General features: G+C 42.9%; 1 protein-coding gene and 1 long non-coding RNA gene across 6 annotated transcripts in view; one reads left to right on the top strand and one right to left on the bottom strand.

Moving 5' to 3' along the window:
• hppy (MAP4K3-like protein hppy) overlaps positions 1-27,333 on the top strand; it is a 40,322-nt gene that overhangs the window by 7,183 nt on the left and 5,806 nt on the right. For all 4 annotated transcript variants that reach the window (XM_015169246.3, XM_070210606.1, XM_002058859.4 and 1 more), the window contains exons 3-7: positions 19,863-20,283; positions 23,681-23,779; positions 23,841-24,136; positions 25,197-25,284; positions 25,356-25,419. In XM_015169246.3, the coding sequence (XP_015024732.1) occupies positions 19,863-20,283; positions 23,681-23,779; positions 23,841-24,136; positions 25,197-25,284; positions 25,356-25,419 (968 nt within the window). The remainder of the gene's footprint in view (positions 1-19,862; positions 20,284-23,680; positions 23,780-23,840; positions 24,137-25,196; positions 25,285-25,355; positions 25,420-27,333) is intronic.
• Positions 10,882-12,283, bottom strand: LOC138911439 (uncharacterized). 2 transcript variants are annotated; one of them, XR_011417061.1, is made up of 3 exons: positions 11,475-12,283; positions 11,304-11,417; positions 10,882-11,227 (listed from the first exon to the last, which is right to left on the bottom strand). It is a non-coding gene; the product is annotated as an uncharacterized lncRNA (long non-coding RNA). The 2 variants fall into 2 exon arrangements; XR_011417062.1 differs by having other exon boundaries at positions 11,304-11,403.

Raw genomic sequence — 27,333 nt, 5'->3', positions numbered from 1 at the left:
TCGCTCGAACTCTTTAGTTTTTGTTAGCGTTGCTTCGTTTCTCTCGTTTCTTCACATTTTTGCTCATCAAGGGGTTGGGAGGGGGAGGGGGAGGGGCAGCGAGCGAGAGCTGTAGGGGTGATGACCTTGAGCCGCCAAGACGAATGTGTTAAGTGCAAACCACGGAACGACTGACAAGCGAACCCAGATCATGATGATGCCGTTGATGTTAATGATGATAAAGTAGAGTAAAGTTGAGCACAGTTTCTGATTTATGTCGGTCCATCACGATTTCTGCAAAAAAGAAGGTTAATAAAGTTTGCCTATAGCCAAACGCGCAAGTTTCTGCACAGAATTCTCGAGTTTTTCTGGCAGCTTCGAGGCATTACTTGCGTAAATGGCGGCACACTGTGCAACAATGTCAATATTTTACATGTAACTCCCACAACTGTGCACTACCATGGTCCTGGCCGCCTCCTCTGGCATTTGCTGTTGCCCAAACCGCTGACCAATATTTCACAAACAATGCCAAAAAGCGGATGCAGCAGGAGCAGCCACAGCCACAGCCACAGTCACAGCCGCTAGGCTCCAGCTAGACCAGCATTGAATTTTCATAAAACTGCTGCCGGCTGTGTAATCCTCTCTCTCTGTCCATATCTCCATCGCTGCATTACTAGCCATCGCCCACCTAACCCTTGGTTGAAGTTTTTCCCCAGGCGCAGATCCTTCAATTATGCAATTTTCTATTTTTTCAGAAAATTGAAACTGAAGTTGGGCGTGTCTGTCTACCTGGCACAAGAACTTGCAACTATGCCAGGTCCGACCCATTTTGTACAAAAGCCCATCAGACCCTCCAACAGACACATTTTTGATTAGGTTTTTGTTATCAGACTCAGACTGCGACGGCGACCTCTGGTGGTCCTGCTCCGTGTACAGTCGTGTACTTTCAATCTGAGCGCTGACAATCGCTTCGCTCTTATTTCTGTTGCTGTTGCATAATTCCAAACACTCATCTAGAATAAAAATGATTAGCACAAAGAATAAACCGAATAAGTTTTTCTTATCGTTTTTTTTATCAATTGAATAAGTAAGTACTCGGAATAAAGCACCAACTGAAAAACAAAAACATGAAATAATTGCCTTTGCTTCAAGTGTTTGCCGCCGTTCTGCCCACCCCCTGAACGAAGCCGAAAAAAGTATCAATTCAAACATGAATGAATTCAAACATAATGAATCGATATATGCAAATTTGTGTTAAGTACCCATTGCCAACATTTTCCTAGTTTTGTTGTCGCATTTGATTTACCGCCCCTTCGGGCGTACTCAAAAAAATGGTGGGTGGGGCCTGATGGCCACGCCGGGGCGCCCAATTGATGACTGGTTATGAGTATTTCCATATTATTAATTTCAAGTGCCAGAAAATGCGTAAGAATATTTCCTTGTCTCATGCACCAAGTGCTATTTTTGTGTTCTTGAGATGGAAAATCGGAAACAGAAATTGTAAATGCGGTGCAAATTGTGCTAAGTAGTTCTGTAGATGTGTAGATATTAAATATACACTCTGTATATATATATATATGTATATATATGTATTACCAATAGCTGAATAGCTTTACGCCTTTTGTCTTTGTATGGCAATGATTCACAATTGGAATTGTGCGCAGTTGGGGTGTAGTGCACGAGGTAATAAAGTGAATTTGTGGCAGAATATTTGTTGGCACGTCGTCTAAATGGTCACGTTTCAATTTGGAAAGCCACCACCAGGGAAATAAATGCAGGCGTTCCAGCTGGAACAGTGAAGGTGCTTCTGTTGTCGCATTCAAAGCAAAACGAGCTATGCAAGACAAAAATGGCGAGAGAGGAAGCCAATAGAAATGAGTAAAACAGTTGAAATAATGAACAAACGCTGCGAAAGATCGACTAAGATATACCCCGTATTCAGGTCTGAATTGGTTTACCATCAATTATTACTTATACATTAATAATACAATATTCATTAATGAAAATATGTGCTCATTCAAAAATGTACAATGGGAATTCAGGTCTGAATTGGCTTAGCATTTATTCTAACTAATACATAAATAATAATACATTTATTTATGATAATATGCACTCACCCAAAACTTTACTTAACCACAAACGATTAGTTTATTGTCACAGCGCAGTAGGAGGGAGATAGACGCTAAAGAATACACATTGGAAAAGTTATATATTAACAACGCATTGAGGGTGTTATTTAAAAGTTAGTTTTGGTCTACATTTCGGCAAAGATATCTATTGATATAAATATAAACGATTTTCAATGGACACAGAGTCTAAAAGTAGGGTGACAACTCGTCTGAAAGGCTATCCAATTGCGATAAGCCTTTGCCTAATGCCATCGAGCTATTTATTTGCGTCAATGTTGTGTTATCTACGTTTAAAGAGCTATAGATATGTCGCCATTAGTTTGACCTGATAACACTAAGTTTGTTATTATCTAAAGAGTACCTCGATGCCTAGCACAAGAGAGAGGAGAGAGGGAAGGCAACCAGTGAACGCGTGATAATTCAGTCTGTTCGGCTCATTCATTTATTCGTCTCCTCACCAGCCCACGGAAATTAGCATACGGCTATGACAAAAACGAGGAAGGGAGGCGACGACGGCGATAGAACTGTGTCCGCCATCTATGCACACTCTCGATAGACATGAGTTTGCTTGGGAGGTGGATTTGCCCCAGGCACATATACTCGAGCCAATTCAAACACTCGCGCAAACAACACAAAATGACAATAATTAATGCATTTTAGGTTCAAGTAGACATCTTAATGAGCTGCTTTGTTGTTGTTGTCGTTATTGCTTAAATAGCTTCGCTTGCTGTGGCTGCTGTTGCAGTTGCAATTCCTGTTTGCATCCTATTGTCATTGTCATTGTCATTGAGTCATTGGAATTTGGTTTCCTTGCTAATTGACCCGAAATGTTTGCCCTCAAACAGGCTTGTGCCATCCAATAGCTACATTTGATCCCTGGCATTCTTTCAAACCCAGGCCGGGCAGCAGCTTAACTTGCACGAAGCTAGATCCGACTCTCGAGCCCATTCAATGCGACTTTGTCATGTGGCCAGCGCCCACTTAGCTGCAGTAGCCTGTCATTTAACTGGAAATTGTCAAGCGTTCCTTGTTCGAATTGTTGTCAATCAATGGCAATGTTGTAGTCCTTGTTGATGGTTGTCAGATCGGGGTCGACCAAAACAAAGGACACGCAAATTAAAAACATTCACTGCCCACCTGTAAGTGACCTCACCACGGTGAGCAAAGCAAAATAAAATAAAGTAAACTAAACAACAAGAAAAATAAATAGAAATATTTGCCTTAAAATAAACCAACTGAAATTAAATGCAATGCACTGCAGTCTGCATTATATGCGAGTCCCATCCTACACAGTGGGGGATGTTTCATGCCTGTTCAGCGTGACAAAATTGGGTCTGTGCATTTTCCTGAAATAGGTATTCTAAGCCGTTTGCGAAGCTCTCGAGCACCTTTCACCTTTTGCACACGGGCCCCTTGACAGCCATATGCGAAGATAAGCCCAGCTCTGCTCACATGCTTGTGAGTGTGTTAGTGTATGTGCGAAAAGTGGGTTATTAAATAGAAATATTTTTCTATGGGTATTTAAATGTGTTGTCTACTGAAATATTGCTAAGCGTGAGAAAAATTTAATGCTGAAATTACGAACTTAAAAACAATCTACATCTTTGCAATGAATACAAATATTTGATACTGTCTTCTAAATAACGTGTCCTGCTGCTGCTTGACCGTATAACCTGGACACAGGCTAAACTGACTAGACAGTGCACTTCTTGAATAAATATTTGGTCACAGGCGCCTTTTGAATACTTCCAAAAGGTCGTACTTCTTGAACTCTTCAATTTTACTTCTGGGCCTTGTGGGTGGACGCAAGGCTAAAGGCTAAAGGCTTTGCAATTTGCATGCGTCTGTTTCACAAGCCTTATCGGGAGAAAAGCTCAGTCAGGAAACTCAGCTGATATTCTGTTTGTCGTAAATGTTTTTGAGCAGTATTTTCAAGCAGGAATAAAAACAAAATCGAAATGCATTCAAAAAAAATTACGATTGTGTGTGTGTACAAAAGCACCGGGCAAAAGGACACTTTAATACGTCCAGAGGCGAGGAGCAATATGAGCAACTGGGAGTAGAAACTTTGTACAACTCTCAAAACTTTCTGTTTGTGCCAGACACAGTCCAGGCACAATCCCAATCTAGTTCTGACTCCAGCCAATGAGTGCAATTTGGTTAAGTGTGCGAGAAAGTTGATAGTTTTTAGTTTCTAGTTCGTGTGCCGCTTCCGGGCAACTCCTGACTGAAATATGAGAATGTGAAGCGAAAAAAATTGGAGAGGTTGCCAAGGGATTAGTTTTTGCTAATTGAATTGTGCGTCGTGCAGGGACCAAAAAAAAAAAAGGAGAAAGACAGTTTAAAAGCTGGACACAGAATCAGACAGAAAGGCCCAAGGTGTCTCAGCCAGGCACGAGCTACATTAAATTGTTCCCCACACAGAAAAAAAATTGAAGCAATCGTCTGGACGACTGTAGTCATGGCCTAAGTCGGCTATGCTATACGCCCTTTGTGAGCTAGTTGGGCTTGCATTTGGCTTTACATTTTGTATAAATCTGGACAACAAGCAGCCCGAAAACACTTTGGGTCAGTGTGTGTGTGTGTGTGTATCCTTCAACATAATCGCTTATTTACGAGCCGTGTGTGCGAACCGGAAGCTTGTTTCGTTCTGGCCGGCTATTCCTTGAGTTGTAATTAATAAAATATGAATTCAATTAGTTTAAAAGGCTCTCACGGTGATCGAAATGCTTAAGACCCAAGGTTGAAGCTCGCTATTTTTCACGTGGCATTAGAACGCCCCCCTCTGGAAATTTCTTTGCAATGTCAGCCAGCTGCGTTGACAAATTGCTTAAATTTTGAGCAAATTGTAGGTGGCAGGTGCACTTGTTGTAGAGAAGCCAGTTACCCGGCTTGTAATTTTCCTCATTTTGTGGCATCTGAAGCTTGTACTTTCGCATGGCTCGCTGCACTTTTTGTCCGCGAGTGTTTTTCGTAATTTATTCGCTTCTAAATTAATTTATTTTCAATTGCATAGCCGTTTGTCAGTTTGTCTATTCTCATTTCGTTTATATTTCGCAATTGCAATTCTTCCTTTCTCATTTCTCGTTTTGCATCTGTAGATGCAGTTGGCCTGAGAGTAACCCAGTTTGAGAACTATATGATTTACTAAAACTCATGTTCCATAAAGTTGTTAACTTGTTTCTAAATGCTTCACACATTTAATAAGCTTGTTTTCCAAAAGTGTAGTCTTGATGTTATATAATGAAGTTGTGTGGAAAAATGTAGCATACATTAGAGCGCAGTTAATTGCATTTCGAAATTTGATGAAAAAGTTTCTCTGCTCTTTGGCGCAAAAAGAAAGTTTGTCCAGTATCGAGCAGGCTTTCGAACCTACTATGAATTTTTAATTAAGTTTAATTAAATTAGGCAGCGGATGGGCTCCATTAAATGGACCGACCTTTGACCCTAATTGGAAATCAGCCAAAAACTTTCGCCGGCAGTTAATTTGATTGGTTCGCCCCAAGATTTTAGCCGAGCAGCGGAAAGGAGGCGTATATTCTAATTGGCATGTGGCTGGCACCTCCTGGCCGTTGTCCAGTATTTAAGACTGCAGTTGAAGGCGCCGTAAATCAGAGAGATGGTCGACAAAACAAACAGCATAAACAGATTTGTGGCGTCCTATCATGGCACTGAATAATTTATGTTCAGCCGGGAGGGCAGTAAAGGTGAATGCACCCGCACATGCGAGCCGAGCAATAATAAGAGAGGGAGTGTGAGAGAGAGAGAGAGAGAGAGAGAGAGAGAGAGAGAGAGAGAGAGAGAGTCAGGCGTAATAGTCAGTAAAGAAGCCGACGGCAAATCTAAAATCAATAAAACCAGAACAGTTGTGGCCGCTGTTCTGGATGCCGTTTACCCCGCATGGTCGGACCCTACGAGCCGCATTGTGGCTGCCGGAACGAAATTAATAATGGGAACTGCTGCTAAGACAAGAAAATAGAACAGGATGTTGGGCAGGAAAGTAATTTTGCACGCAAGCCCAGCAGTAAATGCCAATAACAATAGCGAAATATGTTTCAGCTACTCAGATTATGGGAGTAGGGATTTGGGAGCTCGAAACCTGAGATTGGCGTCCCTACGAATGAAGGGGTCAGTTGGTAAATGATACTTACCTGGGCTTAGCTGGAAACGTACAAAACTGATTGCTGGGCATCCCAAAGCCGCATTTGCTACGGCTGAAATTTTCGGTTAGTTACTTAAATGCTTAAAAAGAGCATGTGTTTGTCTCCCTTTATGCCTCACTCCGGCTGATATTCTTGCGTCTTCCCTTCTCGTTGTCTTACGTTTGCCAGTTGCCAAACTTTAAGTTCTATTTGCAAAAGAAGCGCTTCGCTCCCTTTCACTCAGCACCAGCAGCCTTCCCGTCAGTATTTTGCTTGGTTTTTGTCACTTTTAAATGGTATTCTATGTGCGATGTTTGGTTTTTTTCTATTTGACTGATTTTTCATTTGCGCGCCAGCTGCACTTAGTTCCCCATTGTTTAAAAACTATGCACAGCACACACACAAAACAGATAGACGCAGTGTTACACATCCACATCCGCAGATAAAAAGATATATTCATAGGGACCTCAACACACGCAAGCGGGCAGGCGACACAGTCAGCCTGTCCCATTGTGCTGCACACTCGTAGAAGGGAAATTTTCGTCATTTTTTTGCGGTTTGCTCTTGCTCTGTTAGATATACTGAAATTGTGGCTAGTTGGCGTTATTGTTGTTACTACTGTTGCGGTTGTCGTCGACCCGATAAGACAATTTAAAGTTTTTAAGTGGTTTAAGTGGCGATTGACCCAGCCCCAAAAATGTGTTGGCTATCAGCCGCGAGGGTCTCGTTACTCCCGATTAGGATAATGTGCGGTGGCAGGTTGCCACCCGAAAAGTTTTCACCCCCTAACCAGAAGGGTTAGTCTTGATTATATTAGAGCAGTGTGTGCCACGTTTCCACTGGGAACCGCCTCAAATCAACTGATGGATTTCATGCAGCATGTCAATCGATTGGAGCCAACATATGGTGAAAAATGCCAGAAATTCATTGAAACAGCAAACACAAAGAATTCCAAGGCGTCGAGATTTGCGTTTCCCCCGATTGCTGCCCCGATTCGGTTCCAGTAGGCCCCAAATCGAAGCGTGCCAAAAATAAAACGCGCACAACGTAAACAAACAGTTGGTTGCCGTTGCCGTTGCCATTGCCCCCGCGGCCTCTTGAAGCGCTAAATTGAATATGTTTATGCCGGGTCGTTGCAAGGCGAGCCAGAAAAATTCCGAAGGTCTGCTCTTGTATAGTGCTATGTTATATTAGAGGTTTGATGGTGAACTAAGTACGCAACTAATGAACAACGGAATCTTTATAACGAATAAAATGTTAGGCAGACAACATCTTTCTCTTCTACAATTCCCTCTCTCTGTCTCTTTTCTATTGCTCTATCGCTTTATTAATTATGCGCTCCAAAGGCCAATTGAAATTAAATGGCAACCTGATAGGTGAGATTAAATGAAACTGAGCTCTAAACAATTTAAAATCGCTTGTCACAAACCTCTGCCCGGTGGTAGTGGGTGGGGCCAGCCAGGTTGGTCGAGCAGCGTAATTAAATTGCAATTGCCATTTCCCTGGCTGTATTGGTGGCAGTCAGCAGGAAATAGCAACAGAAACGGGCAATGACAATGACGGCGGCGACGTCGGCGGCGTCGTTGCCGGCGGAGTTTTCGGCAACGTTGACAGAAAAACTAGACTAGGGAGACGATGGTCGGCTGCCCAGACAGACGAGGGGCAAGTTCAGGCCACTGGGGATTGCAGCAACAGCAGCGACAACGGCCCCGGCAAAAATCATGGAAAAAGGCGAAAACCCGAAAATGCCCGAAAGCAAAAGCAAACGTAGCAACCAGAACTGCAACTAGAGCAGCGTGAAAATTCATTATTTTCCCGGCTCTAAACGCAACAGCAGCAACAGTGAAGCTGCATAAAAATTGCAGCGAAAGAAATATGTTGCAAAAATCTTTTTGCTGAGGCAAATAAAAAGCTCGAGCAATGTTTAAAGTCAGTCATTGTGGGGGAAGCGAACCCTTCTAACTAGGCCAAGTCTTTGGCCAGCCTGCACTCAATCTCAAAACTCTTGTTGACGACTAATTTCTCTAGTCCGCTTTGAACACTCGATTCACTTCAATCCGGCGTTGCTCTTCGGATACTCTCCTCATCTGTGTGCCACGCACGCGGCTTATCACTTCATTTCTAGCATATATCTGCGATAAGAAGAGGAAGCTGCATAAATAATTAGAATATTGGCTCAATGGTAACGATAATAAGCAATGAGCCCAGTAGCTGATGATGATGATTAACTGAAGTGATGTAAATTGGCTCTGTTGGATCTGGTTTGTGCTTTACTTTTTCGGTCTGCAGCAGCCCCGAGGCCGACATGCTTCAAAGTTCAGCGTAAACAAAGAAAAAAATTGCTGCCATAAATCAGAAATGGTTTTTCTTATGGCCTGATCAGAAGATAAGCGCCTTCTAAGTAAACAATTCACAATTTAAATAAGTTTGCGCTATTTCCCTTATTTATTTTATATTATATTTGGCCCATCGAGTTTTTGCGGCTAATTGCATTTTGCATAAACCATCTAACCCATCCACAAAATAGCGTAACCTTTGCCTTTGACTGGTGTGAAAAGCTTTCGGAAAAACTCACATAAATTTCGCACAAGCAGTGGCCTCCGCTCGCTTTGGTGCTATGCAGATGGAGACAGAAATCTTTCGCTTTAAATATTGGGCGTTCGTGCGAGAATCCTTGTAAAAAAATGAGCAAGAAGTAAGAGGCAAGGGACGGGACGAAAAGATAAAGAGAGTCAGATAGACAGATAGAGGTAGGGAGGGAAATGGTCCTTGCGTAGAATGGCTCGTAGCTACTTCAATATTTACGTATAAAAAAAAATTCAATTTAGCGAAAGTTTAAACGCACGCCAAAAACATCGATGCGCATGTCGAGGTCTGAGGTCTGAGGACAACCCAAAAACGCCCCAAGTCAAGTCTTCCGTTGTCGGATGGGTTGGAATATCAGGAGCTGCCATCCAGGCGCTTCAAGCACGTCAATTTCATCTTGGCCCAATAAATTCGATTTGCAAGTGCAAGGCAAATACCAAATATCCCAAAGGATGACAGTGATGACTCCAATTTTCCCGCTCCCTCCCACCCCCCATCATTTGCTGCTCTGCCATATACAATTCCCACAACCAACGATTATCGCTAGTTAGTTTTCGTTGCTTTGACTCCTGCGTTGTTCAATTTTCAGCTTGAAATGTAAAAAGTAAACTAGAAAAAATTGGAAACTGATTACGCCTGAGGCAAGCACACAAAAAGAGATTTAACCCAAATAGTCTATATGTGCATCACGTCCTTCCTGCCACTTTTACTGAGATTTTTGCATCTCGTGTGTATTTTGTGAGGGTGTCGTCGATATTGTACTGAGATTTTTAACCTTTTCTCCTTCCGCCATGTTGCTCCACTCGCGTGCTTCAATTCCGCTGCGCAATACGCTGCGTATGTGTAATGCAATATACGCTCATATTGATAAGCTATTATATGATTATACGATTATGACAATGCCTGTCAGTTGAGCAGCGCGCTGCGCGTAGCGATTGGTGATTATACGACACGTACAAATTGACCAAAGCCAATTTATTGAAACCCCAGCCTCCAGTCAATAAAACTAAGGCATAGAGCATAGAAATGGGGCAGCCAGACGGCAGACGTTGATGGGCAATAAGTAGATGAGGATGTATTTTGTCGTTGCTGTCTGACTGGGCCTGGCCCTGAGTCTGATCATATGTAACTAGCTGTGGACTGGCCGCCTCTTGCTTGACTGTCCGTTGGCTATATTGCCGCTTCAGCTGTAAATAAATTAAATTTCCGTCATGCCGTAAACAGAGACGCATATCGATGCTTGGAGCAGGTGCTGAATGGTTCGCTAAAGGTTGAAGGCTGCTGAGCTGGCTGAGAATGGCAACAGGGCACTATGAATATTTCATAAAGCCACGGTCCCGGCTCATTTCTCCACCTTTGGACGGTTTCGCTGCACTTTGCTTTATTAGCAGAAAATTTATGGCGTATTTTGTGTTTCCCGCGCGACCAATGCGTTCAAGCGGTTGCCACACCCACTGTATGATGCCTCCGATGCAGCTGCTGCAAATTGCTTATCAATTTATGCAAGTGATATAAAGGGGATGGAATGGCCTGGAACCGCTGGGTCGGTGATAAATATCGCCACAGTCTGTGCCCTACTGCCGCCAGCTGCTAAACAAGGCGAAACATTGCGAATTTTTTGTTTTTTTTTTTTTTTTTTTTTTTTAACTCACTTGCTGCAGTGCATCAACTGCTGACCCAATTTCCGACTGGCCCAGGATAGTGTGTGCGGCTATTTTGGGACCAGCTCCGCTGACCAACCAACAGACCAGGCTACATATTTAGACGGCTGTTGCTGCTGGCATTCCGCGGCTATTTTCGTTAGCCTCTGGGCTATGCTGCAAGTTCCTTGGCATATCAGCATAGCCATAGGAGCTCCGCTAAGTTGCTTTATTAGCGTGATGGTCATAGGATTTAAACTGACTAATAAAAGCGATTCCAAGCTGAAGTAGAAATACCAGCAAAGATAAACAAAAATGCCAATGAAATAAAGTTGATTTCATCATCAAAACAAAAGCTCAAGTAAACGAAAAGCAAGAGGAAATAAATAAAATAAACCTCACATATTTACCTTGTGTCTCCTGGGTAAACAAGAACCCAAGCACATGACAAGTATTTTCATTAGTGTCGCCTCATCTTTGCCCTTCCCGGTATACATTTTGACATTCACCTGCAAAGGCTTTGTCGCCCCACATTGTTGTTGTTGTTGAGTCTAATACAAATTTGTGGCTTGCGACTCGTAGCTTAATATGCATGGAAAGAGCATGATTTGATTTACATTATTACGACAAGCTCGGCTTCGTTCCCTGACAGCAGACACTTGCTGCTGTGTCTGGTCTGCCTTCAGGCACATGTCCTGTTCGCCAATCCCGTCCAATTCAGATTACTTAAGTAGCCAATTGGATTGTTTACCTGTTGGGATAGATGCAAACACATTCACATAAGATTCGTGTTTGTTTAATTTATTTAGAGATGTCAGAAAGAGTACTTCATCTTCTGGATGTCGAGTGTCGCTTTCGCTCTGGTTTACACACTTATATACCTATTGTTGTTTTGTTCTTTGGTATTTTAGCATTCCTATTGATTTACTGTAAAAGATTTGCTGAGTTTTTCATTGTTTTTCATTAATTATCAACATAGGTTTCATGTACGCTCTTACCCGTTTTTACTGCGTTTTCATCACTATGGCAAATTATTACCGCATTGTTGCCATTAAATTAACCAATAACTGTTAAGAACAAATTTTTTTTGACAGAATGTCAGTTCAGTAATTTTCCTCGAATCGCAGCACATTCAGAAATGAATCAGTTTTCCTCCGAAACAGCTGCTCGTAAAATCATGCGACGACTAGAAAATAGTGCGGAAATGCGGTAGGTTACTGTTTTCCGCAACAATAAAAACACTTTTAAGCACTGCAATCCCACGGCTCCACTGGTCGCAGCTAATTCGCAATCGCGCCGTAAAATCGCCCCAGCGAAATGCCAGAAGATTGTCGAGCGTCCTGACAGCTCCCGCGCGGGGGCAAGGCGATTTTTAGTGAGGGTTGACAAACTTTAATTCATGCACATTAATTCGCTGCGTCGTCAGCTAAAAACTAAAGCACTTGAATTCTTTTCAACTGTCGCACTTGTCGTTTGCTGCAAGCGACACCTTCTCGTTGCAATTGTTGTTGTTGTTGTTGTTGCACTTGCTAAACGTTTGTTACAACTTTGCCACGCCGCAGACGCACTCGGCGGTGCAAAATTAGTTTAGCAGCATGCAAAATGTGTGAAAACTTTATGTAACTGACTTAATGAGGGTGACCCTTCCCGCAGGAGACGACAAGGGTTCAGTTTTGTGCTTCTCGTGCACCTCTCTGGCCCATACACAAGTCATGCATTTATGCAGCGAGTTGAAAGGTGACTGTACACCTGCTGCTACACTCGAGCGGTTGACACACTTTGTTAAAAAGACACTCTGACAACACCACCCCCCCCGCCGCTCACTCAGTTTACGTATTTTTCCTAAATTAAGTTTCATTCGAGAGGGGCCCCTAACGTTTTTATTGGTATGCTGGTCATTGGGTTCATCCTTTGGGTTTTCGGTGCGCTTTACGCACTTTCTGGACTTTGTGAAAACTATTTGCACGTCGCCGTCTTTCATCCTAGGTCAAGTTGTCCAAGGTTTCCGGTGGTAAACAGGTGAAGGTTGAAGCTACTAGGTTGTGGATAAAGCCTCATGGCGGTGAGGCAGTCGTTGTCAATGCATAATGCTGTAAAGTAGCTCATGCATAAACCAGTTCGTTAAAAATTTAGCTTCTACCCGGCAGAGAGACAGCTAGTTACGCACGTCCCGTTGGCAATAGCAGCTCGTCAGATAAAGTTTTACTCGGATAACTAACGGCAGGTGCAAGTGCCCGTGAAAAGGTAAACTCTTCCCTAGGAGAGCATATCCATATCCATATCCTCATATACGTACGTGATTTGCTTGTGTTATAATCCAGCCACATCTACTAGATGAGCTAGATATGCTGCGGGCTGCCCATTGCCCATCGTCCGTCGCCCTCTTCATTTTGGCATAACGTTTTTTTCATTTACCCTAATGCCAATGGCTTTAAAAGGTGTTCCCCTAGAAAAGTTGAGTGAGGCCTTGTTCGGCAATCTTATTTAAATGTAAATGATTTTACATTTTCAATTAGCATTTTGTCTGTTAGAACTCACGCATAGATACACAAACACACAGATACTTTAGAATGTTAAACAGTCTCGGGTAGGCTTGACCTTTCGCCTCGCCCACACTGAGCCCCAATTGGGGCGACTGAACCCTATTTTACCGTTGGTCTCTCTCTCTCTCTCTCGCTCTCTCTCTTTCGCTTTGTCTTTCCAAACGCAGCTTTATTGAAATTGATGAGCAAAGCGCGCGAATTGAAATTAAAGCGCAAATTTCAAACCTAATGACCGCTGCTGGGAGCTGACGGAGACTTGCCAACGACAAGATTGACTAATAGAAACACAGTTGTTAAAGAGTTGACGTCGTTGGGGAATCATACAAATGGATCAGAAGCTCTGAGCCACAGATTCAGATGAAGAAAAGCCGAAAAACGCTGGCGGTGGTCAGCATCTGCATCTGCAGTGGCTAAAGCATCGCCAGTTGGTCAGAGGGGCGCACTGAAAGCCCCTGAGTAGCTGAAAAGAGGTTTGTTTGATTTGGAACGAAGCCAGCTATTGAGGGCCTTTGCGCACTGAACGGAACGTGCCACGTGCTACTTTCAACTAGAATACGCCTTCACAAATATCAAACAAACATGCCAGCTGAGATGTGGGGGAGATTAACGTCTGGCGTGATTAAAGTACCGACGACAATTAGTTGGCCCGTTAACAGCTTTGAGCACATTTCATGAAATCATCGTCAAATTGCAACGCACTAAAACGCGATACTCATTTGGCCAAACGTTGTGCGCTAACCTGACTGTTGCAACTGCCACATGCAGCTATCCACAATTTCATTATTCGTCCACAAATCGCAGGCTATACGGGATGAAGGTTCAATTGAAGTTAAGCACCGCTTCATCTGTATCTATGCCGAGAAATCCCGCCACAAATACAGACGAGTGCAAACGTCTGCACAATACTCTGTTGAATGTGAAATGATGAATAACGATTGACAAATATTCAAAATATACATATGGGTAAATGCATTATTGTACGCTTGCTGCTGTAAAATATCCACTATTTTACCCGATACGAACAAGTTTGCTTTAGCCAAATAATAGCTACAAAGTCACCAAGTAAAAAGACAAAGTCAAAGTCACTCAGTGAAATGCATAAAAGCTGCGTGCTGCAAATCATAAACAACAAAGGCTCCAAAAGGAGTTTAGTGGATTGTGCAAAGGCGAGCACTCGCATGATAATAATGACCCTGTGCATGGCGGGTTCAAAGCACTCGTCACCCGTCCAGCTAAAGGAGCAGGGAGCAGGGCGCAGCCAGTCACGGGTATTGGCTCCTGGAACTGCTTTGTGTACACATTCGGGCATTTCAGATGGATGCAGCCCAGAACGTTTTCCGTGTGTCTCCACTGGAAAGCGTCGCTTTGTTTGTGTCGAATATTCTTTGTTGTCTGCACGCCAGCTCCAGCTCCTCTGCCAGCTCTGCTGCTGCTTCTTGCAGAGCTTTTAGTTGACTTCCTTCCGCTGCGCCATATTTAACTCGTTTTATCTGGCGCCGCGTCCAACTGTGCGCTCATTATGAATTCTGTCAGATGATGAAGGGAGAGGGGTGGGTAGGGGGCAGTGGCAGGCAGAATGTGTATGGATATTTCTTGCTGCGTTTTTGTATTCCAGGCTCTTTTTTGTTCTCCGCTTTACTCTTTATATCAGTTTATTGAGTGCCGAGCGATAAAAATTCCTTTTTAATCGCCGGGCAGCGTCAATTAAATGAATACGAATACACACACACACACACACTTCATACTATAATCACTAATTGTCCGTGTGTAATTAACGGTAAAATAGATATAATTATTGTTCTCTGGGGCAAAATGTTGTTATCACGCTTTTACCTCAAATTTATACGCTAGCTTAAACTGAAATTTATTCCAAATTGATGCAGATAAAATAGTTCATCCGCATTTCACATATTATTTGCATTTGCATTTTTATGCGGGCGCACTGTCGAGGTTCATTCGAATGAAATGCGAGATTTGCAAAGAAGAGTTCAAGGGGTCATTGGCGCCACCATAAGTTCATATTAATGTCATTCTCTCAGTCTCTCTTCATCTATCTTTCGCTCGCTCTCGCATTTTAACTTATTCCATTTACGACACTCTCGTACACGAATAAACAATTTAAAAAGCTGACATAATGCCTGCATTAAAAGACAAAACCGACAGCGAGAAATGGCAAACATTTGTGATGGAAAGCACGCGTTGAAAAAAAAAGAACAACATCAACAACAACATCCACAAAACAAATGACTGCGAACAAATGCCATAAATTCGCAGCTCTTGCTTTAAAAATGACAATCAGAATTTTTGGCAATTGCTTAAAATATTAATATCACGCACGCTGCAATATATATATGTGAAATTTATTGTGGTAGGTCGCACCTACCACGCCCACCCAGGGCAAATAATTTTTCATCAGTACATAATGAAAGCACAATATAGAATATGAGGTACATATATGCCATACCATGGCGATGGCGATGTGCAACGTTTTTCGTTCGTACAAATTGAACTTATCGATTTTGGGCTGATGTTGCTGCTGCTGCTGCTGCTGCTGCTGCTGCTGCTGCTGCTGCTGCTGCTGCTGCTGCTGCTGCTTCTACTGTCCACTTTGATTGATTATCCATATTTTTTCTCTTTTTGGTTTTTGTTTTCCTTTGCCGTGACAAATTTGATAAATTTTCACATGGCCAACTGATGTTGGGTATAAAAAAGGCTCAATAAACACAGCAGCAGCCAAGTTGGCAACGTTTTTTGTCTTTGTGTTTGGTGCTCATCTTGACAATGACCCAGACCCCCCAATTGCTTGGCTGACACTTGAACGATATGACCGCCACCCCTTCCCTCACTTACCCTTTCTGATAGTCTCGTTAAAATTAATAAAAATTGCTGTGTTCGATTTATCGCTAAGTTTTCTGATTTTGTTTACGCGAAACTACTTGAGCATTGCCCACTCGACAGAGTGTGTAATACAAATAGCTGTAAGTACTCGTACATTTTCTCTGTGTAATGCAAAGTGTCATTCGAGTGTGGGCGGGGCTAAAAAGCGTGACCTTAACTTTAATTTGCCTTTGCTCTCCTCTCACTTTTTTATTTTGTGTCGTAATTGAATTTCATTTCGTGGACATTTCATTTGAATGTCAAGGCAAATTGAATTAGCTTCTTCGTGTACGGCTGTCACTGCATATTTTAGTTGTTATTGTTTAGAAATACGCATACCTCGCATCAGATTCATGTCGATGTAAAGTCTTTATGAGTCGCTTATAAAAGAATAAATATCATGAAACGAAATCAAGCTTGCGTTTATATTTTTATACCCTGAACCCATTAAAAATGGGTATACGGGTATATTGTATTTGTGCAAAATCCAAATATATGTAACAGACAGAAGGAAGCATTTCCGACCCCATAAAGTGTATATATTCTTGATCAGCATCAATAGCCGACGCGATCTAGCCATGTCCGTCTGTCTGTCCGTCCGTCCGTCCGTATGTATGAACGCAAGCATCTAAGAACCTATAAGAGCTAGAGACTACTAGATGTAGGTGCTTCTAGTGCCCACGTAGATCGAGTTTGTTTCCGATAATCGATAACTTACTCCGTTTCCAAGCGATCGATAAAAATCGATATCGAAATTATGTTTTTTGGGCAATTTTGGTAAATAATAAGAGCTGGAGTCACCAAACTTGGCATATAGCTTCTAAAATAGAATATATATATGCATTTAATGTTGGAAGAAGAGGGTTCAGGGTAACCCCTAGTCGGGAGCTCCCGACTAGAACCTCTTACTTGTTTTTTTTTTTGTAATTTGTCATCTAAATTTGGCAAAATTCATGTAAAAATGGTTCGCTCCAATATATATGACTATCTCTTCCTCTTCTGCCTGTTGAATAATGTTCATGTCGGTGTTAGGCCTAATTTTGGCTCAATTAACAATTTGAGGGCAACAATATTAAAGCGAATTCCGTGTCGGCAGCTTGTACACACATATATGTGTATATATATATATATATATAATTGTACAGAATTATCAGGTCGTTTTTTTTTTGCACATATAAGTTAATACAAATGTGCCTTTAATGTAATTAGTCAACACTGGCAGCCAACGACAATTAAACAATGTGATTAATGTCCCAAATCCATTATGCAAAATATTGAAAGCTAGCAACCAACCAGGCATCAGTCAAGGGGTTGCAACGGCCAACGGCAACCCTTTTTGTTTTGAGGTCAACCACGGAATATTGCCTGTATGTATATTATACTGAAGTGTTTGTGTATTCGCACATAACAGTTGCTGCGTACACGGGTCGTGTTGTTGCTTATTCATGCATATGCATATGTCGGAAATTGTAACGATTATACGCCGGACACACACAGGAAACGGCATAACCCTTGAACCCTGTGGAGTAGAGGAGTTTTCTTTGATCCTATGATCATTATTGGCATTTAATGGTGCTCTGACCATCGCATGTGTTGAAGCATGGCCATTTAATGGGATTTGCAATCTTCAGTACATGTACGTACTTGTAGTTGTATGTTGCATGGACGCAATGCGTAGATTGTTATAAAGCATTTTTAATTAGAGCAAATTTGAAGAGTAGACATCTGGGCTCTGGCAGACATAAATCAGCTGATGGCGAGGACTCAACTAGCGCTTGAAATTGAACCGAAACTAAGTCATTAAAAGTTTGCCGTGACTTTTGCAGTTGCGAATAGAAAACTTCGCCGGCAAGTTCCATCAGAACTGGTGTAAGTCAACGAATGAGTGATAGCAAAAGAGAAAGATAGATAGACATTGCGAGAGAGGGAGAGACGCTGCGCTTATTTGCATCTGGAGGTAGCTCCGCCCGTTGAGGAAGCCGCCGAGGCTGGCGCAGCTCATTATAAATTTGTTGATGCTGCATATCTGGGGCTTTGGCTTCTGCCTGGCAGGATGTGCTGCGCTAGTTTCCTGCCATCTGCTTTTGCTCTTCGCCAGGTCCTGCTGTTATACTGCCTTGGCCATATCAGTTGGTTTTTATGCAGCAGCAGTAGAAGCATCGGGAGCAGGAGTCATTTCTTTGGCATTTCATTCTCGTCGGTTTTAGCTGTGGTGGGGGCTTACGAGCCCGGGGAACTTGTCTAAAAATCACGCATAATTTATTTACCATAAACAAGATGAAGAACAAGCAAAGTCGTTGTAGGGTGGCCACAGCTCGGATGTCCTTGGACACCCACCCGGACGGAACTTACGGAGCGACAGACGAACTCGTTTATGTTGCGAAAAGTTGCTGCCTGTCATCGTTACACTTTGCACATGTGCCGCAATATTACGTATACGCAGAGATTGGCTGGCTGCTGCATTGCTTTCGGAATTGTTGTTCAAATTATGATGATGCTGCTGCTGGCGCTGCTTTTGGTGCAGCACAATCTGAAACATTGAAATACGAAATACAAAATGCAAGCGTTGTGAAAAATTGAAAAACAACAACGTAGGGTGGCAGACCCAGACCCAAACGAGCTAAACGCGAAGAGCGAGCGCAGCAATAAAAATCGCTTTATCTTCATTAAAGCAAGCAAGATATCATTGCCAACACACACACACACGGCACACACACACAGGCACACACCCACCCACACTACAAGCTACAAGCTAAACAACGTCGAGCAAGCACAGTCTCTGCCGCATTGAATAATACATGCAACGAAAATAAAATAAAAGCCCGGCACAGAAAAAACATTGAAACAGTGCAAACGCTCAACCGCTCGAGCCAGTCGCTGTGCGCCAGCGAGAGGCAGCAAAATCAAGCACACGATGCTGGGATAAATGGTAGACTCATGTGTACACGTGCAGGAACTGCTGCACCACCTCAAGGATAAATAGTTGAGCCACCAAGTGGATACATGCATGTAGTGCACAGCGCTTCCCCGGGCATGTGGGCGGGCAAACAAACATGTAGCAGTAAGGTTCAGATGGGGGCACAGCCTTTTTAAAAGTGCATCGCACACTAAGAAATCTGACGAACGGGCAGGCAGGTGTGGTTTTTAAGTGAAGTACAATTGCGGTTAGCTAGCTGGTCCGTCTGGCTGGTCAGCTAGCATAACACGGCTAAGACCCTAAAAATGATACAAATGTATACGACTAGTCGGTCGAAAGAACATCAATGTAAACATATGCCAGTTAGTCTTCGTGTGCCGTTTGCAAGTCAATGCTGAAGTGCAAAGGTTAAATCCACTTAAGAAACAATTGAGCCCAATTAAGATAGCGAGCATTTTATGGGATAAGTATCAAATATGTAAGCGGTATCTGTTACTATAACCACAAATTAGTACTCAGTCTATAGATGGGATTTATTCCCAGAATATTTTAGAATATACTTATATGTAAACTAGAAAAAGAGTGTACCGATATTCCAGACCACCTAATCACCAAACTCAAAGACGGAATTAAATAGAAATTAGGGCTGTTGCCGCTGAGAAGAGTATTTTAATATACTTGCAAGGTCTGCGCAGTTAACTATAGTATATTTTGCCTTTTAAAGTACACATATTGCTGAATGCGCTTCGTCGTGGCAAGGTGGGGTAGCCTCATTTTAATATGCGAGCGCACAAAAAAAAAATTTATTGAAAACGCAAAATATTTGCATGAATGAAGTTGTACAATGGTGAAAAATGGCCGCAGACGCCGCATCTCCCGCATATCCGCAGGTGTTCAAATATGCAGGTGCACAGCTAAGGGTGCGGCATTGGGAAATGGGAGGTGGCGAATAACTATATGAGCCGATGCACACAGATTGCTTGTTTTTCTTGTGCATTTGCGAATGCACATTTTGATTAATGCCGCTTTTCAATTTTCTTGCTTTGCAGGCGAAACGGATACAGAGCAATGAGCTGGCCGCAATAAAAGTCATCAAACTGGAGCCCTCCGATGACATACAGATCATCCAGCAGGAGATCTTTATGATGCGCGACTGCAGGCACCCCAACATAATTGCCTACTATGGCTCCTATCTGCGACGCGACAAGCTGTGGATCTGCATGGAGTTTTGTGGCGGCGGCAGCCTTCAGGACATCTACCAGGTGACCGGCCCCCTAACCGAAGTCCAGATCGCGTACATGTGCCGCGAGACGCTAAAGGGCCTGGAGTATCTGCACTCCATGGGCAAAATGCATCGCGACATCAAAGGCGCCAACATTCTGTTAACCGAATACGGCGACGTAAAGCTGGCTGACTTTGGGGTCTCGGCGCAGATAACGGCCACCATCAACAAGCGCAAGAGTTTCATAGGTGAGTGCGAAGATTATATAACCAGGTAAAATAATACGTTCCACAATGAGCCTATAATAGCCATATCCCATGTTGATTCGTATTGTGAGTCGCCTGCGATGCGTATGCGTAATGCAATTGATTTTTCTTTCAGTTGCAGCTTCGTCTTATTCATTTATAGATTTAAACAGACAGATTGAAGGGACGATGACTGTTCTATTGTTGTCTCGCTGGAGTATCTAGCAAATCTTTGCAAATATTTGCTGTCAACGTGTGTGTAAATTGTTGCCACAGCAACGTTCGCTTTTGTGTTTGCTGCTCGATTTATGCAAATGGAATAGAACGAATTTTTTTTTCTGACTGAGATGTGAGATATGTGGTGAACGTAAGCATATTTTTGCAGATCTCTCAACAAACATTAGTAGCTGGACAGGGAAGGCAAACAGCACAAGAAAATTCCACTCGGGCGGGCCGCACTCGATAGATTGACAGACTGTCCGCATCCATTCGGATAAAGTGCTTATCATTGTGTTTCTGTTATGTTCTCACACACATAGTTGCTAAGAAAAGGACTCTCTCTCTCTCTCTCTCTCTCTCTCTCTCTCTCTCTCTCCATCTCTCTCTCTCTGGTAGTAACCCCAATTGCTTTTCACGCTCTTAAACACTTACACAACAGCTGTCCGAAATAACACGCAAACAAATAAGCATAAACACCAAAATACAGAAAAAAAGATTGCTTTAGAAGCAAGTGTCCGAATATGAGATTCCCGCTCTCAACAAATACGAAAAAAAACATTATAACATTTTTAAATAGGTACAGGATATAAAAGGAGGCAACAGTGTGAAAAAGAAAAAGAGAATTAAATAACTACAGGCACAAATACAAACAGAAGTAATAAGAATAATAATGTGTTTTATAAAAATAAAAATCTCCACTAAAATGTGCCAAAAGCACGACATAAGCGACAGAGCGAGACAAGTGGAGAGAGAATAAGAGTAAGAGAGGGAGAGAGAGAGAGAGAGAGGGAGGGTGAGGGAGGGTGAGTTAAGGGCATTTGGAACAATTCAATTTAAAAAGAAAATATCAAATGCAGACATGAAGCAAAAGCAAATGGGAAAATAGGGAGTTGCGCCATGCAATATGAGGAACCAATGTTCTGTTGGAAAAAAAAAAAAACGGTCTTGAGTCAGGTAAAGGTGGACCGTTGCGGATTCAGGCATTGTTAGGCGCCCGCTGTGCGGCTTCAGGTCCCATTGAGTTTTCATTTTGTTGCCAAACTCCTGACCGACAGAAAATAATTTCTTAAAAATGGCCCTGTGCGCTGGCCGCCTTATTTGTGCGACTTCTTTTGTTGGACTTGCAACATTGAGTGCCTTTTCCTTCTGTTATCTGTTTATATTTCAACACTAATAGATTTCTGCTGCGATGCGTAAAGCTGCTTTCAGCACAACCATTTCAAATCAAAGGCAGGACTTGGCTTTAAAATGTTTTTTTTTCAACTACTTTAAGCTCCAGGGTCACACAGGGTTACGACAACGCGTCGTATACGTTATTTATATGTCAATACCAATTTATCAGTGACTATAGCCACTAGTCCTCGTCCATCCCATTGCAATATTCGTTATTGGATGGACATATTTCACAGATATATGTATGCTAGGATGTATCATCATCACTGTCTGTATTTCTAGTTTGAAACATATCTTATTGCATACTATATGCAGACTAAGTTTAGTTCCAAATCGGAAATATCGAATATCAGAGATTATAGCAACTGGGGACAATCAACTTGGATTGTTGTAAGATATTTCACCTTTGAGATAACTTTTGCGATCGGATGGTAAAAACAAAAGTTTATTGCAAATGATTTTCGCGGTTTTTCCACATTTGCGAGTGGTATTGCCCAAAATCCAGCCAGTAACAATTTCCACTTCGTAACTCTTACAGTTTGGGCTATGCGTTGATCACCAATCAGTCATTCAGTCAATCAGTTGAAAGTCAGTTTTATGTAGCTGCAGCTGCTTGCTGCCTCACTTTTTCTGGTGTCCCTTAGCCAGTTCCATTTGTGGGGTTATTTAACTCCTCTAAAAAAGGGCCACATTTGAGCTGTGATTGCAATAAAGAGACGAAGCTGCGACGAGTTGCTTTTATGTCGGCAAGGATTTATGCTGAGCTTGGACCAGAGCAAGATGAGTTCAGTTTTTAATGCGTTGGTGGCTGTCGTAAAAACCTTAACGCTTGCGCAGAAATTTTAAGTTTTATCCCAACCAGACAATTTGTCGCTAAATATGAGCGCAATTTTATTTATGCTTGCTATAAATTTGTAGTAATTTACCAGCGCCAGTCGTTAATAATTTGAAGACTGCTCAAAGGAAGCTAATAGCTCATTGCGCTCCATATCCTTGCTGCACTTTCTCAAGTCGAGAATTAGCGAAAAATCTCACATGTCAATTGCTGTGGCAGCGACAACGCCCTAACGAGAGCTGCCAGAACTCTTGGTATACTGCAAATGGCAGACAGCAGCGGGCCGGGTGGGCGGTCCTTGTATCGGGGAAATGTAAGCGACATTTGACAACGAATCTGAGGCGCAGACAATTGTCTCTGGCTGTGACTGGCTGTTTGGGGTTGTGTCTGCAGTTGGCGGCAAACAATGTGACGGCGCTTACTGCTATCATCTCGAGTGCTGCTTCAATATGACATTGTTGCTGTGACAAATGTGGTGATAAGCACACACACTTCTGTGTGTCTGGCTGTCTATCGTTGTGTCTGCATATGAAACCGCAAACAGGACAAATAAAACACAGACGGACGCATGCACACACACATTTACACATTGTCAATAACAAGGGATAGCTGCAGGACAACGCGGACGAACAACAGTTGCCAGATGTCGTTTTATTATTTAATAAAAAAATATAAGTGTGCTGATGCTTGTGTTTAGCATCATTTAAAAGTCAGCTGCAACAAACGACGCAACGACTCAGCGCCATCATCGTTGTCAACCTCGTTATCACCTTCTTGCAGGATGGGCCTGAGACTTGGCAGCTCGGCAGTTTTTGCAGCTTGCGCCTGGTTAGATGCCCTCTCCCTCTCTCCGTCGACTGTGCCGACTGTGAATATCAGAAATAGAGTGTCTGTTAGTCGCGCAGTCCCGGCTACAGGCGCGCAATTGACAAGCTGGCTGTCACTTTATGTCCGCATCTCTCACTTTTTAATTAAATTGTGCACCAACTGTGGCAGGTGTCACATCTAGCCAGACCATTAACTGCTGACTGTGGAATGTGGCATGGCCAATGTCAATTGACATTAAATATAATTTAAGTCCTTATGCACTTGGCTTAATTCAGTTGAATATACAATTGCTGACCTTGGCGTTTGGCTAAACAGTAACTTATCTATTTCCATTGCTTTTCACAGGCACCCCCTACTGGATGGCGCCCGAGGTGGCCGCCGTGGAGCGCAAGGGTGGCTACAATCAACTCTGTGATATTTGGGCCTGCGGCATTACGGCAATTGGTGAGCACTTGTTGTGATCAAAGAGTTTTGCATTCATTGATTACATTTGCTTCCTTTACAGAACTGGCTGAGCTGCAGCCGCCCATGTTCGATTTGCATCCAATGCGCGCCCTGTTCCTGATGTCAAAGAGCGGTTTCAAGCCGCCGACACTGAGTAACAAAGACAAGTGGAGCCCAACGTTTCACAACTTCATCAAGACCGCACTGACAAAGAATCCAAAGAAGCGCCCAACCGCCGAGCGGCTGCTGCAACATCCTTTTGTTCAGAGCGAAATGCCGCTGCGTGTCGCCAAGGAGCTACTCCAGAAGTACCAGAGCCCGAATCAGCAATACTACTATCTTGATGGCGACGAGGAGGTGAGCATGCCCACAGCAGCAACACCAGCAGACCGACGGCCCAAAGCCACTTGGCACCTTCTACGTAATTTATATGCTCTTTTAGCGCTGCTTCGCTTGCTGCTGCCCCAGTTATATTTACTTCGTTCGCCTTGTGCGTGCGCTGCCATTGTGGGGCAAGTCCTGAAGATTTAGTGCCCCATTAGACACCTTGAAGCCTAATTTAAGGCAGGCTCCCTAAATGATTTGCTAGACCACAGAATCAAAATGGCGCAGAGTGCGACAGAGCGAGTTTTTAAGATTCTTATAAAGCTAGACGATTAATAATAAGGAATTTGTTTTATTGGCACGTCCCTTTGCTGCATGCGTCTAAAAATGTTCAAACACTTGCTCCCTGTATTATCCCTTTTATCCATTCGATAAAGTTGGTTCTTGCGTCTTTTGAGATTTCATTCGTTCATTCACAAATCCAGCAATTAACAACTTGCTGCAGAATCTTCAACCGATTGAAGAAGGGATTTCGCTTGTCCTTTTCCTACTAATTCTAAATAATTCACATTCTTGACGAGGAGCAGTCCATTAATGGCGCCGTCTAGACGCAAAGTCCAGGGGGTCCTGGACAAACTCGTGTCTAACAAATGCAAATTTAATGAAGGACCAATTTAAAAAGCCATTTTGGGTGTTTGGTTGTGCGGCGGCATGTCAACTCATAAATCTTCAATTTGTTTGGATGTTTTCAAAAACTTTTCGCTGCCAGTCACCGTGTTTGGCATACTAAGAGGTGAGAGGGTGGGGGGTCTAGAGATTGCCGCTTACTTGACTGTTTGCAGTCAACTTGCATTATGCGTATATTCAAATTTTACTTAGCGCCAAGTTTGCGTTTGAGCCAAGCGTAACGCATGGCTCTACAGCTCTAGAGGCTCAGTTTTTAAAGAGCCAAATATGATTTTGATTTATGAGATTTTATCGCAAACTGAAAACTTTGTCACTGCCAAACGGCGATGGCTTCGCCTCCAGCTCTGAAACTAACTTTCGCTTACCGAACCGTCTTCTCTTTGCTCCTTGCCTTTCTCCCACACAGACGGTAGCCGGCGTACCGCAGCGCATTGCCAGCAAGATGACGTCGCGTGCCAATGGGGTTCCGGCGCAGAACCACACGCTCAAGACAGGCAAGTTGGAAGACCTACAAAAGGAAAAACTGCCAGCTAATTACATTTTGCCTTTAAAATCCCTTCCACAGGCATGGCGGCAAATTCGACGTGGTACGAGCGATCTTCTAGTCCTGAGACGTTGCCCAGCGACATGTAAGTTGGCCCAATACATATACACACAGATATATACATACGTCTATATATATTTTTTTAAAAGTCGGGTTGCCTGAAACTTTGCTATTATTTGTTTCTTTCTGAGTTAATTAAGATTCGCTTTTGCTACGATTTTTATAGCTGCCTCCGTTTTTATTCCATTTATAATTCAGTTAAACTCTCTCTCTCTCACACACACACACATATCTATACACACTCTTACAGATACTATTGTATATTTAATGTTGTCTTCTTCTTGGTCTCATCATGAATCTGCCTCTTGCTTACACACACTGTTTCCCTCTCTGTTTACTTATAGTCAACAGCCAGTGCGACCCAGAGCCAGCGGCACTCTGATTATGAACATGTCCTTAAGGTTAGATTAGCTTCTTTAGCGTGCCTGGAGTGCTTGATATGCAGCTGCTTCATCTGCTGCTGCTACTGCTGCTGCTGCATTTGCATTGTAATCAAATTTATGCCTGCCACTTTTTGTGGCATCGCGGCGACGCCCGCGGTGTGTGCGCTTAATGTCATTTAGCTGGCGCCAGACGCTGCCTGGCCTTGTCTGGCTGCGCTTCCTTGTAGCTGCAGCTTGCCACAGCCGTTTGCTTCATTTAGCAGTCTATTTGACACACTGTGTGGCACACAGCACGATTTCTGATCGAGCACGCGCCTTTGGTAATTTGTTCGGTCTACACACAGATCCTGCACACACACACACACACACAATTTGGTGTGCTGGCAATTGTCAGCCGTGCTGCACGTATGCTGGAGCTGTGCTTACTTTTGCTGCAAGCACGCAAACGTTTCATAGTAGGAATTTCGCGCTCGCGCTTAGTTGGCTCTACGTGCTGGGAACAACTCTGTGCGAAATAATTGTTACCTAGGCAACCTGTGTAGGTTGATGGATGCGTATTTCCCAGTGCAACGCTGCAATTAGCAGCTGCCTGCAAGAGCGAACGCACAAAAGTATGCTATACAATAATAATAAGCGGCAATAGAATTGCATATAACACACACATACAACATGCACCCACGCGCAGCAGCAAATGGATTGGCGCAGATTAAATACTCTTTCCACATATCCAAAGAAGTTTTCTCAAACAATGCCTAAAGTAGCTACAGGATATGAGTTTGTTTTTAAATTTGGAATCAAATAAAACATGTAATTGTAATTCTTCGAAAAAATACCAGTTGGTATACCATCGGAAGCGAACAAATCGGACTCGTCTGTTGTTACTAACCAATAATATAGTTTCGTTCGCTCTTACATTTCGTTTGATTTTAACCCTCGTAAAAGGGGAAATCAATATTAACAATTAACACGCGCACGTATACGCCACGTTGTACCGACATAATGCGTGCTATTTGTGATTTACAACGATGACATTGTCAGGCAGCTGCTAACCTTTAAGGATTGCCATCTATGCAGATACACATATGCGTTTGCCACTTGCACAACTGCTGCCCCCCCTTGTTGGGCGAGCCTGTCAAATTTGTCCTGCTTACTTTTTTATTGATGCCATAAAAATCGACAGCGTCAACTTTTATGTACTTGTGTAAAACGCTTACCCCACCGAAGAGTGCCAAGTGTATTGGCAGACTGCCACGCCTTCGCCCACGCGGCTCGATTGGCGCCCGAAAAGTTTGCGCGGGTGACACAATTCCTAATGTTATTCTTTTGTGGACTTTTGGGCTGCCGCCGAAGGCTACCCGACAGCAACAACAAATGCGCAAAGAACAATAAACATCATTAGAGCCGAAAGAGCACTGAAAATATTAGCCAATTATTTTAGACTTTTATATTTTGTGACTTTTCTGCTGTTTAATAAGCCTATTTGGGGTTATCCCTCAGTTAAGTGCTGGAAAATATGATACTAAAACAAATGATGGCCTTTTGAAAATTAGTTAATT

The sequence above is a fragment of the Drosophila virilis genome, chromosome 5, assembly GCF_030788295.1.
Source record: "Drosophila virilis strain 15010-1051.87 chromosome 5, Dvir_AGI_RSII-ME, whole genome shotgun sequence".
Classification (NCBI taxonomy): Eukaryota; Metazoa; Arthropoda; class Insecta; order Diptera; family Drosophilidae; genus Drosophila; species Drosophila virilis.
Note: the sequence above shows the minus strand (reverse complement) of the source record. Positions and strands in the feature narration are given on the sequence as shown.